The following is a 19,243-nucleotide window of genomic DNA, read 5'->3' as shown; positions in this document are numbered from 1 at the left end:
AGCTGGTAGATGTGGTGTCTGGTGAAGGCCCATTTCCTAGATCACAGATGGTCTTCTCACTGTGTCCTCACATGATGGAAGAGGCTAGCTAGCTCTCTTCAGTCTTTTTTATAATAAGGATACTAGTACCAGTCATGAGGGTTCCTCTCAGCTCTACTCATTTCCCAAAGGTCCCACCTCTTAATACCATCCCTTTGGGGGTGAGGATTTCAACATATGAACTTAGGGAAGACACAAACATTCAGATCACAGCAGACTAACAAATCATATGCTTTCTTAGATATGTACTTTTGAAACCTGTGTTTCTTCAAGTGTCTGTTAATATTTCCAGTGCAGTGATATCTGTTGGTGTGGCCATTTGTAAACTGATTACTTTCCTTAGCTGAGCCTTTATGACAATTTCCGATGACCACTATCAGCTATCATTAATTGTATTTTCAAAAAATAATACTTCATGGACTGCCACAGATGCAATAGACAGTGAAGAAATAGTAATCCTTAATGAAGAATCAATCTTTTATACATCTCAGATTTTTAGTATGTATGAAGACACAGTACTTTTTTTGAAAATGCCATCTGGATTTGTTTTAAAACAACACCCACTAGTTTGTCTAAGCACTTTGAATCTATCTAAAGAATGTAGTGTTTATTCATAATTAACACAAGCAAAAACAACAACAAAAGAAAAACCCAAAGCCCAAACCATGGCAAGAATACACAAATTTTTAATAGAAATATTTATTCTAAGACACCAACATCCACTGCGGAAAGGACACCCTCTTCAACAAATGGGTGCTGGGAAAACTGGATATTCATATGCAGAAGAATGAAACTGAACCACTGTCTCTTGTCGTATACAAAAATCAACTCAAGACAGATTAAAGACTTAAACATAAGACCAAAAACTATAAAACTACTAGAAGAAAATATAAGAAAAACAGAATTAGTTTGAATAATGTTTTCTAGCAACACAATTTTTGAGAAGCTAAAAGTAGAAACACTTTCATTAAAAAAATCTTATTATTAACCAGGTTTGCCTTCCGCTATTATCAGCATTCAAATAGCAAAAAGTAAGACTTACCTAACTGCATCTGTATCAAACTGTAGATTAGGTTTGTCGATCAGTCCCAATGAATACAGCTGATAGGCCAGAGCACATTTTCCCACCATAAACTGTGCTGTGTTGGTGCGATCTAAACAGTCCACACAGTTGGTTCGAAGGATGCCAGTCTAAAGAGAAATACCTTAAGATTTTCAATCATTATTCCATCACCAAAGAACTTCCATACTACTTTAGATTTAAGAAGCAAAAAAAAAAAAAAAAAAAAAGGTCTATGGGCGGGTGTTACTCTTGAACAAATACTATTCAATTTTATGTAAAGTCAAAATAATGAAGAACATGTTTAAAGTTGCATAAGGTTATATATGCTGCTCACTTACGTTGCTGGAACAGCATCATTAAATCTTCTGGCCTATATTTGAATTTACTTTGTTAGTTTAACAAAATAAAACAAATAGCTAACAATTTCCACATGTACCAATTAGCAAAATATGGGCTTTTTTCTGACATATCTCCTCATTATACAACCTAAATATTCAGTGGTTAGGACCATATCATTGTTAAAGCATAGTTAACATATATACTACATATGCTTGGTTTCTTTTCCAAAGTCACTCTAATTTGTTCTTTTCATGTTCCTGCTTGTGTTTCTATTTCCAGGAATAAAATTTAATACACAGAAAAAAATCCATAGGCCATATTATTTCATTTGCACATTTTTCTTTTTTTGCTTTTCTTTTTTTTTTTGAGACAGAGTCTTGCTCTGTCACCCAGGCTGGAGTGCAGTGGCACGATCTCGGCTCACTGCAACCTCTGTCTCCCAGATTCAAGTGATTCTCCTGCCTCAGCCTCCCGAGTAGCTGGGACTAGAGGTGCATTCCACCACGCCCGGATAATTTTTTGTATTTTCAGTAGAGACAGGGTTTGACCATGTTAGCCAGGATGGTTTCGATCTCCTGATCTTATGATCCACCCGCCCTGGCCTCCCAAAGTGTTGGGATTACAGGTGTGAGCCATCGCGCCCAGCCAGCTACACATTTTTCATAAGCATTAAAGACTAGAAGTAAGACTTTCAACAATCATTCTCAAATAATAATTCTGCATTAAATAAGATACAGGTCTCTACATGAATGCTTACAGAAAACGTACAGTATACAATGGATACAGATTCTGTTCATTATGAATATAATATTGTGTATACCTGCAGGCGACCAGTGGGAATCACACATCCTCCTAGTTCATTCCACCTATGTTTAAAAATAAACACTTTTTAAAAAGTTAATGGCAAAATAAATATTTATTTTCGGTACCAGCTCGTTGTTAAGAATCATGGAATTAAACTAATAGAGCTGAAGGCTCCTGAAAAATCAGCTGATCCTGCCTACTCTCATTTTTTCAGGTAAGTGAACATGCAAATGACTGAGGCGGACTGCTTACCACACTCTCCTCAAAGAGAGTCCAGGAAAGGGGCATTTTAATTTGCCCGAGTGCCCACTCTGGCATTTTTTGTTACCCATGCTCAACCAAAATCTCCCTTGCTTTCATTCAAACCCACTTCCTGTTGGGTCACTATACACATGAGTAACAATCGTAGAGCATCTTTCTAATAAAATCTTCCAAGCCTTAGCCTTCCCAACTCAATATTACGATTTTCTACCTCCCCCAGCTTTTATTCATGGAGGCTTTGTTATATTTCTTTGGTTCGTTTTGCAGATTTCCTTTTAGAGACTACTTATTTTCTCCATGTGCAATGAATACATAGGAATATGTTTTGTTATGAAATACTATAGATTATGTTAATATTTTAATTATTTAAAAGAAGGTGCTGTGCAGAAAAGAGTTAACCTAATAGGCCTAACTGCTATCCTCAGAAAGTCCTGCTTATAAGGTTGACCCTTGGCCAATGTCTGGGAACTTAGATTTCAGGAGGGTTTCCAACATTCCCAGAACTGATAAGAGTGACTCACTGTGCTGAAATGGTTTGTAGAAATAATATGGTTTTTCCCGAATACCTTCTTTCCCTCTGGAAGTCAAGAATTTTGGCATATGCCAGGCAGAGGCTACCTATGTGACCAACCTCCAGTAAAAAAATAAAGTCTCCAACATGCTTCCTTGGCTGGCAACATTTCATCCATGCTTCACAACCTGTTTCTTGGGGGAATTAAGTGTGTTCTGTGTGACTCCACTGAGGAGAAGACTCTGGAAGCTTGTGCCTGGTTTCCTCTGGACTTTGCCCATTTTGCCTTTTCCCTTTGTTAACGTCATTTTATACCCTTTCACCATAATAAATTATAGCCAGAATACAATAAGCTGAGTCCTTTCAGTTATCCTAGTGAATTACTGAATCTGGGAGTTGGTCTTGGGGGACCCCTGTCATGGTTACCCTAAAATTCAAACAACAAACAAGTGCAAACAATGCAAACTATAACAAAGGGATTACTTCCAAAGACATTACACTAGTAGTTAGTTCTTTTCTGTTGTCTTATCATTGTAGTTAACTACATTAACTGAAAATAAAATGCCAGAAATATATAGTATTGGTTTCTTAAAAGATAAAGCATAAATCCTTGATCTGAAGAAGCTCCCAAAATAGTAATGAAAGATTTGTGAGCGAATAACCATAATACAAAAATAAATACTATTTTTATAAAAATGTTAGTATGTAATCTATAAGAAAAAAAGTCTGTTTCTATTCAATACTGAAAAATAGAGTTCACTGTTGAAAATTTTACTTACAGAATTATTTTATGTAACATTTGTTCTATGCAGCAAGAGATACAGATCCCATGGCTTACATCTCAAGGTATGTAAGTAACCAACAAAGGAATTCCCATGCCCCAGTGAACAGTCAGTACTCAGTCATGTGAGCAGTGTGCCTTCCCCAGGACAAAATTCATCCAATTTCCAAGTAGTACAAACTGCTCATATTCAGAATACCCATAAAAGCAAAAATCATGATTTATTATAAGTTTTAAAATACCATACATACTTTTCATCTGGCCGCAAGATGCTACAGTAGGAATCAGGGCGGTTTACAAAGAAACCTGTTTTCTTCACCACACTTTCTGCAATCACATTCAGTCGATCAAGAACATTACACAGCTTGCTGAGGAGAGGAGGAAGAATGAGAAAAGTGAGAAGAAGCCAAGTTTTAATATATATTTATCCTTATATCTAAAGCCAGTAAAGTCTATAGCAATGATATTTAAGGATGTAATTTTTTAAATCTCTTGGCTGGTACTTGATAGAAACATATAACAATGTCTGGAATATAATGTGTACTCAGTAACCAGCAACATTTGATGTGAAAGAGACACAAAGACCTGTAACTTAATATCAAATATTGGTGATCCTTAATCTTGGCATATAACATCCCTGCCTGAGCTTTCTCCAAAGCCTTTCACTCCTCAAGAGTTGTCAAGTCAAAATACATTCATAAAATGGCTGTGAAAAGAGCACCGTGCACAGTGCAGGTGGCAGAGAAGAAAAAACTGGAAAATAATATGAATGGCAGCTGGGTACAGTGGCTCAGGCCTATAATCCCAGCACTTTGGGAGGCCAAGGCAGGTGGATCACTTAAGGTCAAGAGTTTGAGACCAGCCTGGCCAACATGGTGAAACTCTGCCTCCACTAAAAATACAAAAAATTAGCTGGGCGTGGTGGCAGGCACCTGTAGTCCTAGCTACTCAGGAGGCAGAAGAATGGCGTGAACCCGGGAGGTGGAGCTTGCAGTGAGCTGAGATTGTGCCACTGCACTCCAGCCTGGGAAACAGAGCGAGACTCTGTCTCAAAAAAAACAAAAACAAAAATGAAATTAGCCAGGCACGGTGGTGCATGACTGTAGTCCCAGCTACTCAGGAGGCTGAGGCAGGCGAATCACTTGAACCCAGGAGGCAGAGTCTGCAATAAGCTGAGATCGTATCACTGCACTCCAGCCTAGACGACAGAGCAAGACTATGTTTAAAAAATAATAAAAAAATAATATGAATGGCAACAACTTGTAACCAAACTTATACTCTGGGAAAGGGTGTGTGTATCTAACTGTATAAAATGATTTAGAAAAAAGTACAATAAGTACAAAACGATATAGTAACATTTAAAAAAATAAGACCTTAAGTAAACCTAGAGCTTGTACGATTGTGCAGTAAGTGAACAAAAAGACAATGCAAGATTTAACAAAAGTAAGTTCCTTAGAAGAGATGAGTTTTGAATCAGATCTTGAAAGATAAAAGAGAGGTGGGAAAGCATTCCAGGGAGGGTGAAGAATAGGAATGGAGGCTTAGGATAGGACTTTGGCTGCTACATTTGTGGCAGAGCATGAAGATTCAGTTTTCTGGAAGAGAACAGCCCTTGGGATAAATAAAAAGTGATCACATTCTGAAGCCAACCAGATGATGAGGCTTTGACACTACACTAGGGAGTCTGGATCTACTATATACAGTCAGGAATTACCACAGGTTCATCCACGAGTGACATCTGAGAAAGTGTTAAAATAGTGAGACAGATGATACAGAAAAAAGTAAAACTAATGCCTTCAAGGAATAGTGGTAGAAATGTTCTGAAACGACTAGATATTTCAAACAAGTTGCAAATGGTATCCACAATAGGCAAAATAAATAAATAGATAGATAGATAGATAGATAGATAGATAGATAGATAGATAGATAGATAAATAGATGGATAGATGAAATTAAAAAAAAAAAAGTTTGGTTAGTTTATTGATGTACTCAAAACAACCCCTCAACAGGTTCATGAAAGAAATTAACAGGGTAAAATTTACTTTACCACAGAGGTCAGCTTTCTGTTGTTTCTCATTATAAGAAAAGCAAACAATCATAGCCAGGCAGAAGAGTATCATTCACCTTTTGGTATACTTGGCCATGTCCCAGGGAATATAAACAATAGTATGCTCAGGAGGCAAAAACTGGTTGAGATAGGTCACAGCAGCAACAAGTTCTTCACTCAGAATTCTTTCATGCTTTCTTTTCTCTCGTTCCTTCATCAAAAATTAAACATTTTCAGTGTTTCAATTCCCTTAAATCAGAAGAAAGGCTCAACATGTTTACTTTTAAGCTAAGACAAAAAATCCAAGTCTTAAATATACTAAAATGAAACCTAGCTACAATAATCAGAAATAATAAAAACACAAAGAAATAAATGCTCCATTGCATTAAAGTGAACAGATAATGAGCTTTAAAGATTCAAGGAGATCAGGTTTCTTCCTGGTACCCTCCCTGCATCCTGAGAAACCCAGCTTACCCCCCATGGGCCATGGCCCACACACTCCACACCCAACTCTGACAGAGGAGATCCCTCCCAAGGACCAGAAAAAGGGAGACCCCAACTTTAGCCAGCTGAAGGTCAGAAAGAAATCAACTGGTCTGGATGAACAATTCCTAAACTAGCACAGCAGAAAGCAGCTCCACAGCCTTCACAGGACTTCTTAAAGTAGACTTGCAAATACTCTGTGGGATAACCAAGACAGGTATTTCTTTTTCTTTTTACACTGTGGTTGAATGAATTGTGGTTGAGAGGCACTCATGGAACTAAACCTTGGTTTCTGCCTCCTTGCCTGGGGTATCTCTTTAGTTAGACACTGCACTGCCTCTTATTCAAGACAAGCTAGTACTTTATTGTACAGCTCTGTGGTTGGAGTGCTGACTCTGTCACTCACTAGCCATGTGGCCTTCAGCAATGTTCTCAATTTCCCTACACCTCCATTTTTTTCATCTATAAAATGGGGTAACAACAGTATCTTCCTCACAACATTAATGTGAGACATAAATGAGATAGAGCATTGTGAGCTTTTTTTGTTTTGTTTTGTTTTACTTTAAGTTCTGGGATACATGTGCAGAATGTGCAGGTTTGTTACATAGGTATACACGTGCCATGGTGGTTTGTTGTATCCATCAGCCTGATATCTACATTAGGTATTTTTCCTAATGCTAACCCTCCTCTAGCCCCCAATCCCCTGATAGGCCCCGGTGTGTGCTGTTTCCCTCTCTGTGTCCATGTGTTCTTATTGTTCAGTTCCCACTTATGAGTGAGAACATGCAGTGTTTGGTTTTCTGTTCCTGTGTTAAGTTTGCTGAGGGTGATGGTTTCCAGCTTCATCCATGTCCCTGCCAAGGACATGAACTCATCCTTTTTTATGGCTGCATAGTATTCCACAGTGTGTATGTGCCACATTTTCTTTATCCAGTCTATCACTGATGGGCGTTTGGGTTGGCTTCAAGTCTTTGCTATTATGAATAGTGTTGCAATAAACATATATATGCATGTGTCTTTATAGTGGAATGATTTATAATCCTTTGGGTACATACCCAGTAATGGGATTGCTGAGTCAAATGGTATTTCTGGTTCTAGATCCTTGAGGAATCACCACAATGTCTTCCACAATGGTTGAACTAATTTACACTCCCACCAACAGTGTAAAAGCATTCCTACTTCACATTCTCTCCAGCATCAGTTGTTTCCTGACTTTTAAATGATCGCCATTCTAATTGGCATGAGATGGTGATGGTATCTCATTGTGGTTTTGATTTGCATTTCTCTAATGATCAGTGATGATAAGCCTTTTTACATATGTTTGTTGGCTGCACATAAATGTCTTCTTTTGAGAAGTGTCTGTTCATATCCTTTGCCTACTTTTTGATGAGTTTTTTCTTTTCTTGTAAATTTAAGTTCCTTGTAGATTCTAGATACTAGCCCTTTGTGAGATGGATAGATTGCAACTATTTTCTCCCATTCTGTAGGTTGCCTGGTCACTCTGACGATAGTTTTTTTTTTGTTTTGTTTTTTTTTTTTTTTTTTTACTGTGCAGAAGCTCTTTAGTTTAATTAGATCCCATTTGTCCATTTTAGCTTTTGTTGCCATTACTTTTGGTGTTTTAGTCATGAAGTCTTTGCCCATGCCTATGTCCTGAATGGTACTGTCTAGGTTTCCTTCTAGGGCTTTTATGGTTTTAGTTCTTAAATTTAAGTGTTTAATCCATCTGGAGTTAATTTTTTGTATAAGGTATAAAGAAAGGGTCCAGTTTCAGTTTCCAGCATATGGCTAGCCAGTTTTCCCAGCACCATTTATTAAATAGGGAATCTTTTCCCCATTGCTTGTTTTTGTCAGGTTTGTCAAAGATCAGATGTGTAAATGTATGGTGTTATTGCTGAGGCCTCCGTTCTGTTCCATTGGTCTATATATCTGTTTTGGTACCAGTACCATGCTGTTTTGGTTACTGTAGCCTTGTAGTATAGTTTGAAGTCAGGTAGCATGATGCCTCCAGCTTTGTTCTTTTTGCTTAAGATTGTTGTGGCTATACAGGCTCTTTTTTGGTTCCATATGAAATTTAAAGTAGTTTTTTCTAATTCTGTGAAGAAACTCAATGGTAGCTTGATGGGGATAGCACTGAACCTATAAATTCCTTTGGGCAGTATGGCCATTTTCACAATATCGATTCTTCCTATCAATTAACATGGAATGTTTTTCCATCTGTTTGTGTCCTCTCCTATTTCCTTGGGCAGTGGTTTGTAGTTCTCCTTGAAGAGGTCCTTCACATCCCTTGTAAATTGTATTTTTAGGTATTTTATTCTCTTTGTAGCAATTTTGAACAGGAGTTCATTCATCATTTGGCTCTCTGTTTGCCTATTGTTGGTGTATAGGAATGCTTGTGATTTTTGCACATTGATTTTTTATCCTGAGACTTTGCTGAAGTTGCTTATCAGCTTAAGGAGTTTTTGGGCTGAGACTATGGAGTTTTCTAAATATATAATCATGTCCTCTGCAAACAGAGACAACTTGACTTCCTATCTTCCTATTTGAATACCCTTTATTTCTTTCTCTTGCCTGATTGCTCTGGCCAGAACTTCCAATACTATATTGAATAGGAGTGGTGAGAGGGAGCATCCTTGTCTTGTGCCGATTTTCAAAGAGAATGCTTCCAGCTTTTGCCCATTCAGTGTGATATTGGCTGTGGGTTTGTTATAAATAGCTCTTATTTTTTTGAGATATGTTCCATCAGCACCTAATTGAGAGTTTTTAGCATGAATGGGTGTTGAATTTTATCGCAGGCCTTTTCTGCATCTACTGAGGTAATCATGTGGTTTTTGTCATTGGTTCTGTTTATGAGATGGATTACGTTTATTGATTTGCATATGTTAAACCAGCCTTGCACCCCAGGGATGAAGCCGACTTGGTGGTGGCAGAGCAAACAAATTCAAAAGCTAGCAGAAGACAAGAAATAACTAAGATCAGAGCAGAACTGAAGGAGATAGAGACATGAAAAACCCTTCAAAAAATCAGTGAATCCAGGAGTTGCTTTTTTTTTTTTTTTTTTTGAAAAGACTAACAAAATAGATAGACCACTAGCCACACTAATAAAGAAAAAAAGAGAGAAGAATCAAATAGACACACAATAAAAAATGTTAAAGAGAGATCATCACTGATCCCACAGAAATACAAACTATCATCAGGGAATACTTAAAACATCTCTATGCAAATAAACTAGAAAATCCAGAAGAAATGGATAAATCCCTGGACGCATACACCCTCCCAAGACTAAACCAGGAAGAGGTCGAATCTCTGAATAAATCAATAACAAGTTCTGAAATTGAGGCAATAATTAATAGCCTACCAACCAAAGAAAACCCAGTACCAGACAGATTCACAGCTAAATTCTACCAGAGGTACAAAGAGGAGCTGGTATCATTCCTTCTGAAACTATTCCAAACATTAGAAAAAGAGGGACTCCTCCCTAACTCATTTTATGAGGCCAGCATCATCTTGATACCAAAACCTGGCAGAGACACAACAAAAAAGAAAATTTCAGGCCAATATCCCTGATGAACATTGAGGTGAAAATCCTCAATAAAATACTGGCAAACCAAATCCAGCAGCAGAGCATGGCGAGTTTCTATAGAACAGCTGGCATATAGGAAGTACCCTATAAAAATTTGCCATTTTCATTATTACCCCCATCAAGCCTTCACTTAGAAACAAAGAAAAACAATTAATTCTACAATAGTGAGACTGAAATGGTGTTAAGGCACTATTGTTGGCATCAAAATTAGACTGCTGTTTTCAATCATGGAGATTACTTTTCAATTGCTATGAATTTAATTAGATAACTACTGTAGAAACAAAAAGGGGTAGCTATTGGGCACAGCTGAATACATCAAATGAAATAATTAGATAAGAATTAAGAACAGTGTTAAATTTTAGGATGAAAATAAATTTTGCTTATTTATATATATGAGAAAATTATATACCTGAAATTTTTCTCAAAAGCATTTAAAATCAACTAGGGAAACAAAATCTTCTTGAAATGCTTATATCAAATCTGACATTTTGTGGGATGGAGAGGAAATGTTTGAGCAACCTTTGTTCATCTCTGTATGAAGAATCTGCTGTATGCATTCTCTGTCCATAGAGGATTAGTGTTAGTGGGTTGTTAGTCAACCTCTTTAGAGCCACAGACCCCTAACAAGTAAAGGAAAACTTTGCATACACAAGCGATTTTGCATATCATTTTTTTTCTTTCTTTTTTTATAAAGAGACAGGGTCTCACTCTGTCACCCAGGCTGGAATGCAGTGGTGCAATCATAGCTCACTGCATCCTGGAACTTCTGGACTCAAGTGATCCTCCCACTTCAGCCTCCAAGTAGCTGGGACTACAGGTGTGCATCATGCCTAACTAATTGAAAAACAATTTTTTTGTAGAGACTGGGTCTCCTAGGCTGCCCAGGCTGCTCTCAGACTCCTGGTCTTGTGCAAGCCTCCCGCCTCAGTTTCCCAAGTCACTGGGATTATAGGCATGAGCCACCACATCCAGCTGCATATCATTTCAAAAGATTCCAAGATCCCCCTAACAGCCATGCATGGCCCACAGATTAAAAACCTCTGATGTACAATTATACTTGATCGTAAGTTGGCCTCCTGTTGATACAGTAGCAGCACTGAAGGCACACGGATTGCTGCAAACTGTCTTTCAACCAGTGCCTCAAACTTTCACAAATGGGAAGAAGTTCACAACACAGGGTAAAAGAAAAATGAAATCACAAAAAGCATTTCACTTGATTATCTTCTTCATATGGTGGTAGAATAAAGAATGAGAATCCCCTAGGTATCATTCTGTACACACATGTATTCTTTGGCTCTTTAATCACAATTAATAAGGTCTTCTACCAAGTGACTTGAATAAACATCTTCTTTAATCCTATGAATAAAACTAGTGCTATAAACAACAAAATACTTTCCTATTCCATGAAACAGCAACTTAATCTCCAAATACTTTCTGTAGCTAACTTCTAGTCATTGTCAGGATTTTTACTGCAGTGGAACAATAAACAAGTACAATTTTAAAATCCACTGACCGATCTTTAAATAATCAAAAAAATAAAAGTGCATGTGAGATACCTGGCAAAGAATACATTATAATCACATGTATATGATAGTATTTTTTGAGTGTGTACAATTAATAGAGAATTATTTCAAGCATTGTAGACCTGAACCTCCATTTAATGACAGCTTTTCAACCACACTATACGAACTCTGTAAAACATGAACTTATTTTATCTTATTTTATTAGTGAGGCAGGGTCGTGCTCTAACTAAATCCACTAATTTAAATCTAGGTTTCTAATCCAGTAACACTTTATAATTTAATACTTTAGCAATAATTTATTTCCATACTAACAATATCTTATTTTCTATACATTTACTGGAAAAGTGTCCATGAGCATTTTCACTAAAGTTTTTATATTTTAAATTTTCACTTATGTATATACTATAGCTACTGTTTAATATTAGATTGAGGTTAGAGATTATCCACCTTATATTATTCTGAGTTGATATGGAGAGAGACGTGAATATGAAACTTCTGAATTAATATGAACAAATGTCTAGAAAATGATTATTTAACACCTGAATGATTTATTTTACAAAGTCAATCCCTAGTGCGATGCAATTACAAAGAGCAACACAGGAAGAAATGAAGCTGACTGCCTCACTGTTTCACTCTTCTCCCCTAGCTGCCAGTTTGGGGACATATTCCTCCACACTCTTGATTTAAAACACACACACACACACACACACACACACACACACACACACACACACCCCCTTTGAGCCCATGCATGTAGTTATACAGTCCTCTCCTGGAAACTCTCTCTTCCCCACCCAAAGCTTTGCCTCCCTCCTGGGTGATATGGTTTGGCTGTGTCCCCACCCAAATCTCATCTTGAATTGTAGCTCCCATAATTCCCACATGTTGTGGGAGGGGCCTGGTGGGAGATAACTGAATCATGGGGGTGGTCTCCCCCATACTGTTCTTATGGTAGTGAGTAAGTCTCACGAGGGCTGATAATTTTATAAGGGGTTTCTCTTTTTGCTTGGTTTTCATTCTTTCTTGTCTGCCACCATGTAACATGTGTCTTTTGCTTTCTGATATGATTGTGAGGCCTCCCCAGCCACAGGGAACTGTAAATCCATTAAACTTCCTTTTCTTTATACATTACCCAGGCTCAGGTATGTCTTTATCAGTAGCGTGAAAACAGACTAATACACTGGGTGACTTTCAGTATCTCCACCTCCTTTTCCACTTTAAATCCCCATTCCCACTCTCACATCTTAGACCAATTCATTATCACAGGCTGCTCTTTCTTCAACATTTCTTATTCGTGACCTCTTTTATTTCCACATTGCTTGCTTTAAATACCCCACCTTGTGAGGACCGCAATCCACTGACATCTCCACTTTCTCCAGCAGCCCTGTTCTTTTAGCCCTGTCCTTATTTGGCTCAGATTTCATGTTCCACTTCAATCACAATATTGTCAAAATCCTGTCTTTTTATGTCACACCTGTCTGATGAAACTAAATAAACCCAATTACTATTTTACCTGTGCTTATACTCATTCACAAGCCTGCTGGAAGAAGGCAGGCAATAGTAAAATGATTCCATTTAAGAAATCATGATTACCAACTTGAAATTGGCTCTTGGTACTTCCTGCAGGTTTCTAGTCAACTTACCCTCTTATGTACACAAGACTTAAACCTTCTCCACTCCCTTCAAACCTCCACTCTCAGCATGATCATTCCTCCTACCTTAAGGAGAAATTAAAGCCATCAGAATGGAATGTGCATGCTCACAAATACACACATGCCCGAACCCTTACTATTCTCTGTCTCTTCATTAAAATAATTGCAGTCAGGTGCCATGGTTCATGACTGTAATCCCAGCACTTTTGGGAGACTGAGGTGGGAGGATTACTTAAGGCCAGGAGTTCAAGGTTGCAGTGAGCTATGATCTTGCCACTGCACTCCAGCCTAGGTGACAGAGCAGGACCCTGTCTCAAAAATAAAATAATAATTCTACCATGTATGCTTCAGATTTCATAATTTCCTACTTTCTTAAGTACATGAAATCACAGATCATTCCTTTTCTCTCCTGTGTCAGACAACTCTCCCTTTCAAATGTATCCTCCCCACAGGCTTTTAAACGTATCGGTATGATCTCTTTTAAAAAATAAAAATGCCATCTTTTACTGGGTACTCCTATTGGGGGAAGAGTACAATACTTACTGCTCCCACTTTCTCACTGTTATCCCACACTCGGTCCACTTCAATCAGTGCCCTCCATGATGCTAACACTAACGGACAATTTTTCCATCCTCATCTTACTTGAGCCCTCAGCATTTGATGCTGCTGATCATTTACTTCCTTCATTGTGAAACACGTTTTCTCTTGGTATTCCTAACACAGCACTTCCTGGTTTTCTTCCCACTCCTCTGGCTGTTTTTTTCTCTGACTCCTTTGGAGATTCAGCCACTGTAACTGGGCGTTAAGAGCTGGAGATCCCCCAAGATGAGGTTTGAGGTTTTTCCTTCTTACTTTATACTCTCCACATGGGCATCTCATCCATGCCCATGCCTTCAAATGTCACTTGTAAACAGAGTTACAAAAATCACATCTGGGCCCAGACCTCTCCTCTGAGCTCCTGAACCATGCCCTGAACTGTTACCTCCGTTTAGAGGACTCAAGCACACCTCAAACCTCACTAAGTATATCCAAGCTACACCCATGATCTTCCTTCAACAAACCCAGTCAGTGTTCTGTATTTCAGTGAATGGCATCACCATTCACCCACCTGAGTAAGCCAGAAACCTGGGAATTGAGTCTGACATCCCCCGTCCCCTCATTTCAAATCCAGCACATCACCAAGTCTACTGACTGTCCACTTCTCTACATCTCCACCACACCACCCTGGTTTAAGGCATAATCATCTCTTTTCTGGACAATTATAACAGCCTCCTATCTGGTCTTCCAGCACTGACGTTAGCCTTGTACTGATCCATTTGTTTTCTATGTTGAGGTCACAGTAATCTTTTCAAAACATAAATCTGACAAGGATCCTCTCAACCATGCAAGATTCTTAATGACCTTCCATTACTCTCAGGAAGAAGATCAGGCTCATTAATACAGCCTACAATACCCTGCATGGTCTGGCCATAACCATCTCTTTAGCCTCATCTCACAACAAGCATCTTGTCCTCACCCTCTGGGCCCCAACCACAGAGAACCCCCTTTTCTTCCTCCAACCCACCACACTTCCTCCTGTCCTAGGGACTCTGTGCATGCTGTGCTCTGAGTTGACGACCATTCTCTTTCCCATTGACTTGGTTAATGTCTCTTCCTTCAGGCTGATGCTAACTCATCCTGTTCTCAGGAAAGACTTCTCTCCATTATAAGCTCTTATTGCACCATTTGCCTTGTACTGGTGCCTCTGCATTACCTCACCATCTCCTACAACAGGCTGTTAGCTCGAGGTAGGAGCTGTATATGGAACTGCCTTGGCACATAGGAAACTCTCAAAAATACTTGGTAAATGACTGACTATAAGGTGTGAGAAAGGGACCCAGTTTCAGTTTTCTGCATATGGCTAGCCAGTTTTCCCAGCACCATTTATTAAATAGGGAATCCTTTTCCCATTGCTTGTTTTTGTCAGGTTTGTCAAAGATCAGATGGTTGTAGATGTGTGGTGTTATTGCTGAGGCCTCTGTTCTGTTCCATTGGTCTATATCTCTGTTTTGGTACCAGAACATGCTGTTTTGGTTACTGTAGCCTTGTAGTATGGTTTGAAGTCAGGTAGCATGACGTCTCCAGCTTTGTTCTTTTTGCGTAGGATTGTCTTGGCTACATGGGCTCTTTTTTGGTTCCATACAAAATTTAAAGTAGTTTTTTCTAATTCTGTGAAGAAAGTCCATGGTAGCTTGATGGGGATGGCATTGAATCTATAAATTACTTCCTTACACCTTACACAAAAATTAAGTCGATGAATTAAAGATTTAAATGTAAGACCTAATACCATAAAAACCCTAGAAGAAAACCTAGGCAATACCATTCAGGACATAGGCATGGGCAAAGACTTCATGACTAAAACACCAAAAGCAACGGCAACAAAAGCCAAAATTGACAAACGGGATCTAATTAAACTAAAGACTTTCTGCACAGTAAAAGAAACTAACATCAGAGTGAACAGGCAACCTACAGAATGGGAGAACATTGTAGAATCTCTCCATCTCACAAAGGTCTAATATCCAGAATCTACAAGGAACTTAAATTTACAAGAAAAAAACAACCCCATCAAAAAGTAGGCGAAGGATATGAACAGACACTTCTCAAAAGAAGACATTAATATGTGGCCAACAAACATACGAAAAAAGGCTCATCATCACTGGTGATTACAGAAACGCAAATCAAAAAAACCACAATGAGATACCATCTCATGCCAGTTAGAATGGCGATCATTTAAAAGTCAGGAAACAAGATGCTAGAGAGGATGTGGAAAAATAGGAACGCTTTTACACTGTTGGTGAGAGTGTAAATTAGTTCAACCATTTTGGAAGACAGCGTGGCAATTCCTCAAGGATCAAGAACCAGAAATACCATTTGACCCAGCAATCCCATTACTGGGTATATACCTAAAGGATTATAAATCATTCCACTATAAAGACACATGCATATATATGTTTATTGCAGCACTATTCACAATAGCAAAGACTTGGAACCAACCCAAATACCCATCAACGATAGGCTGGATAAAGAAAATGTGGCACATATACAACATGGAATACTATGCAGCCATAAAAAAGGATGAGTTCATGTCCTTTGCAGGGACATGGATGAAGCTGGAAACCATCATTCTCAGTAAACTAACACAGGAACAGGAAATCAAAAACTGCATGTTCTCACTCATAAGTGGGAACTGAACAATGAGAACACATGGACACAGGGAGGGGAACATCACACACTGGGGCCTGTCAGGGGGTGGGGGGATAGGGGAAGGATAGCATTAGGAGAAACACCTAATGTAGATGAAGGGTTAATGGGTGCAGCAAACCACCACAGCACATGTATACCTGTGTAACAAACCTGCACGTTCTGCATGTGTATCCGAGAACTTAAAGTATAATAAAAAATAAATAAATAAAAATTAATGACTCACTAAATGGACACAGGGTCACAGGCTTCCTTGGTTTTTTAGTAAATTCATTTACATTTATTAACCAACCTCTCAGAATAACCTCAGACAGTACTAGATGCTTGGGCACCACCACGAGCACATGATGTAACAACGCCCTTGCTTTTCATACTCTCAGGGTCCTCTTGGCTTCTGACTGAGAGTCTTTCAATTCACTTGGCTGCCACAGATGCAGATAAAACTTATTGTGTGATCTCCCTGCCTCCTATTCTCAGCCTTTGACCTGTATGCCCATTCATATAGATAGATACGCTGACTAGTCCATGTACTCTGCCAAGAAAGCAGGGAACTATGAGGCTAATACCACCTTGTCTGGGCTTCTCACAAGCCCACCTGATCCCTGAGAAACAACAGTACCCTAGTTTATGAATCTAGCCTTTTGATCCTATTATTATAAATTAATTTGCCCAGGGGAGCTTATGGATTTTCAAGGGAGCTGACTATAAAGTTGAGGCTGTGATAGTTTGATTTTCATGCTTCTTTCTCCAGGTTGTCCTGGGAACTAAGGCAGAAGTTTCACCTACATCTAATTCACACAAGGAAATCAGGACACAATGATTTCCTGATACACTGAATCACTCTACTCCCTTAGAGAAGTACTACTGATTTTTTTTCAGCCATGCAGAGAAGAAGCCACATGGAATCTGAGGCCAAAGAAAAGTGACTCAGCTCAGACACAGTGAGCTGTCCCAGCATAATAATCTGCACGTCTCTCCACTAGGGAGAGGGAAAGCACGGCTTGTTAACCCCCACTGTGTTGAGGAAGAGGCTTCCCAGAGTGTCTGAATCTCATAACCAAACAGATGAGCACATCATACCTTCACCAAATTCAAGATGATGATGGGAGAGCCAAACCTCTGAAACATCTGGTCAAAGTGAAGGGCAGCCACATGTGCAAATGGATCTGCCTGATCCACTAAGAAGGAAAAAAGATGAAAAAGCACCTGAATGAAAATTGCAAAGCAAAAATAAAAGAAGCATAGGGTTGTTTTTTTTAAAGAAATGCAATTTGACTAATCTTTCAATAGTTTCACTTCCCAGATCCTTCTTAAGGTGCTCACTAGACACTTATTCATCATGTATTTATTACATTTGAATGATTCTTACATTTCTGAAGCAAAATAAAAATAATTTACTAACAGTCAAAATTAAATATAAATTTATTACGTAAGAAAAACAGAAATTCCTCTTCTAAATTAACTACCTTCCAGGACTAAAACCTCGTGAAAACCTAAGTATTTATGAGGTTTCTGCGACAACAGTTCACTATCTCTAAATGTAAGGACAGGAGTTATTATTAAAAACATGGCTCCACACACATGTAATAGGTGGTTTAGGCATCATAGTTGAAATGTCCTGAGACCAGTATAAGGGCACAGATCCTCTAACTTGTACGTAAGAAGAATAACTTCCTGCAGTGAAAGACATCACAGAAGCATCGCAAAGTATTTGTTCAGTCTCCACTTCATTTGCAACATCACCCTGAAAAGAAAGGTGCATTGAAAAATACATTATGTTCTTAGAAATGTTTAATGAAATAACTTTCAATGAAGTTATAATTCCTATTCTTTGAAAGTTTTGAGAGGTAAACATTGATCAATATTCAATATGCACATTAGAAAAGCAAAACCATTAAAATATAATAAAGAAGGCAATTAAAAGTAGCAGAGAATAGACTAGGAAAAAACCAAATTAATCTCTAATAATATAAGTCAGATAGGAAACAGCTGGTTTAAATAAATGCGAGAGAGGGAAAGAAACGACAATTACACGAAATTACAAGGAGGTAAGGAAGACTAGAAGAATATCAAAATTCAATTCTGATGACCAAAATGACATAAAAGAACAAAAGAGTGAGATTCATATAATGCCTGATGGACAAAAGGAAAAAATAGGGTTTTGAGGTACTTATAGAAGTATATAAGGACATAATAAAGAATAATTTCAGAGGCAGTAATAACATGTCTGATTATTCTTTGAATATTCAAAAGTAAATAATATAGTTGCAAAATCCTGATATTTTAAAGCATCAGCTGTAACAATTTTCATTGTTGATATAATTTTAAGAACAATGTTGCTATTTTAAGCCAGGATCAAAATCCAATGCCTCACTCAATCTGTCTACCGAATCACACATCCACTCAAGACTCAAGTTGTCTACTGCAAACAGAGACGGAGCACTCAAAGGAGAGAACACGGCTGATGGAAGGATGGCTGCATTTTTGCTGTTGTTATTTTCTAACGGTGAACAGAAAAAGGAGTCTGGGCAAAAAAGACGAAGAGGGCAAAGGTTTCCCGTACCTTGCTCCACTTCATCTTCTTATCAAGAATTGACTTCCCTTGATGAGTGCTGCCTTCTACTTGGGTGGAGGTGCTTTGCTATTTTTGTCTCTACATTAAACATGTACCACATATTATAGAAATGGCTCACCCTCCACAACATTAGACATTTTATAATTCCTCAAAGCACTGCATAACTCTAAGATGGCTGACTTTTCAGAACATCTGTTTATTAGTCATACTTCTCACATGTTTCAGATGCACTGGAGTATTAATTATTGTCAGCCCCCCACATCCATGGGTTCCCTCCACAGTCAACCAATCTCAGATAGAAAATGTAGTTAGGCCTACAACAGTTGCATCTGAACTGAACAC

General features: G+C 38.3%; 1 protein-coding gene across 1 annotated transcript in view; it reads right to left on the bottom strand.

Moving 5' to 3' along the window:
- FIG4 (FIG4 phosphoinositide 5-phosphatase) overlaps positions 1–19,243 on the bottom strand; it is a 127,146-nt gene that overhangs the window by 56,999 nt on the left and 50,904 nt on the right. Inside the window, exons 9-14 of the mRNA XM_025382429.1 lie at positions 17,908–18,070; positions 17,407–17,504; positions 5,923–6,056; positions 4,050–4,166; positions 2,262–2,307; positions 1,082–1,230 (exon numbers count right to left, since the gene is read on the bottom strand). Of these exons, the coding sequence (XP_025238214.1) occupies positions 1,082–1,230; positions 2,262–2,307; positions 4,050–4,166; positions 5,923–6,056; positions 17,407–17,504; positions 17,908–18,070 (707 nt within the window). The remainder of the gene's footprint in view (positions 1–1,081; positions 1,231–2,261; positions 2,308–4,049; positions 4,167–5,922; positions 6,057–17,406; positions 17,505–17,907; positions 18,071–19,243) is intronic.

The sequence above is a fragment of the Theropithecus gelada genome, chromosome 4 (genome assembly GCF_003255815.1).
Source record: "Theropithecus gelada isolate Dixy chromosome 4, Tgel_1.0, whole genome shotgun sequence".
NCBI classification, from domain to species: domain Eukaryota; kingdom Metazoa; phylum Chordata; class Mammalia; order Primates; family Cercopithecidae; genus Theropithecus; species Theropithecus gelada.
Note: the sequence above shows the minus strand (reverse complement) of the source record. Positions and strands in the feature narration are given on the sequence as shown.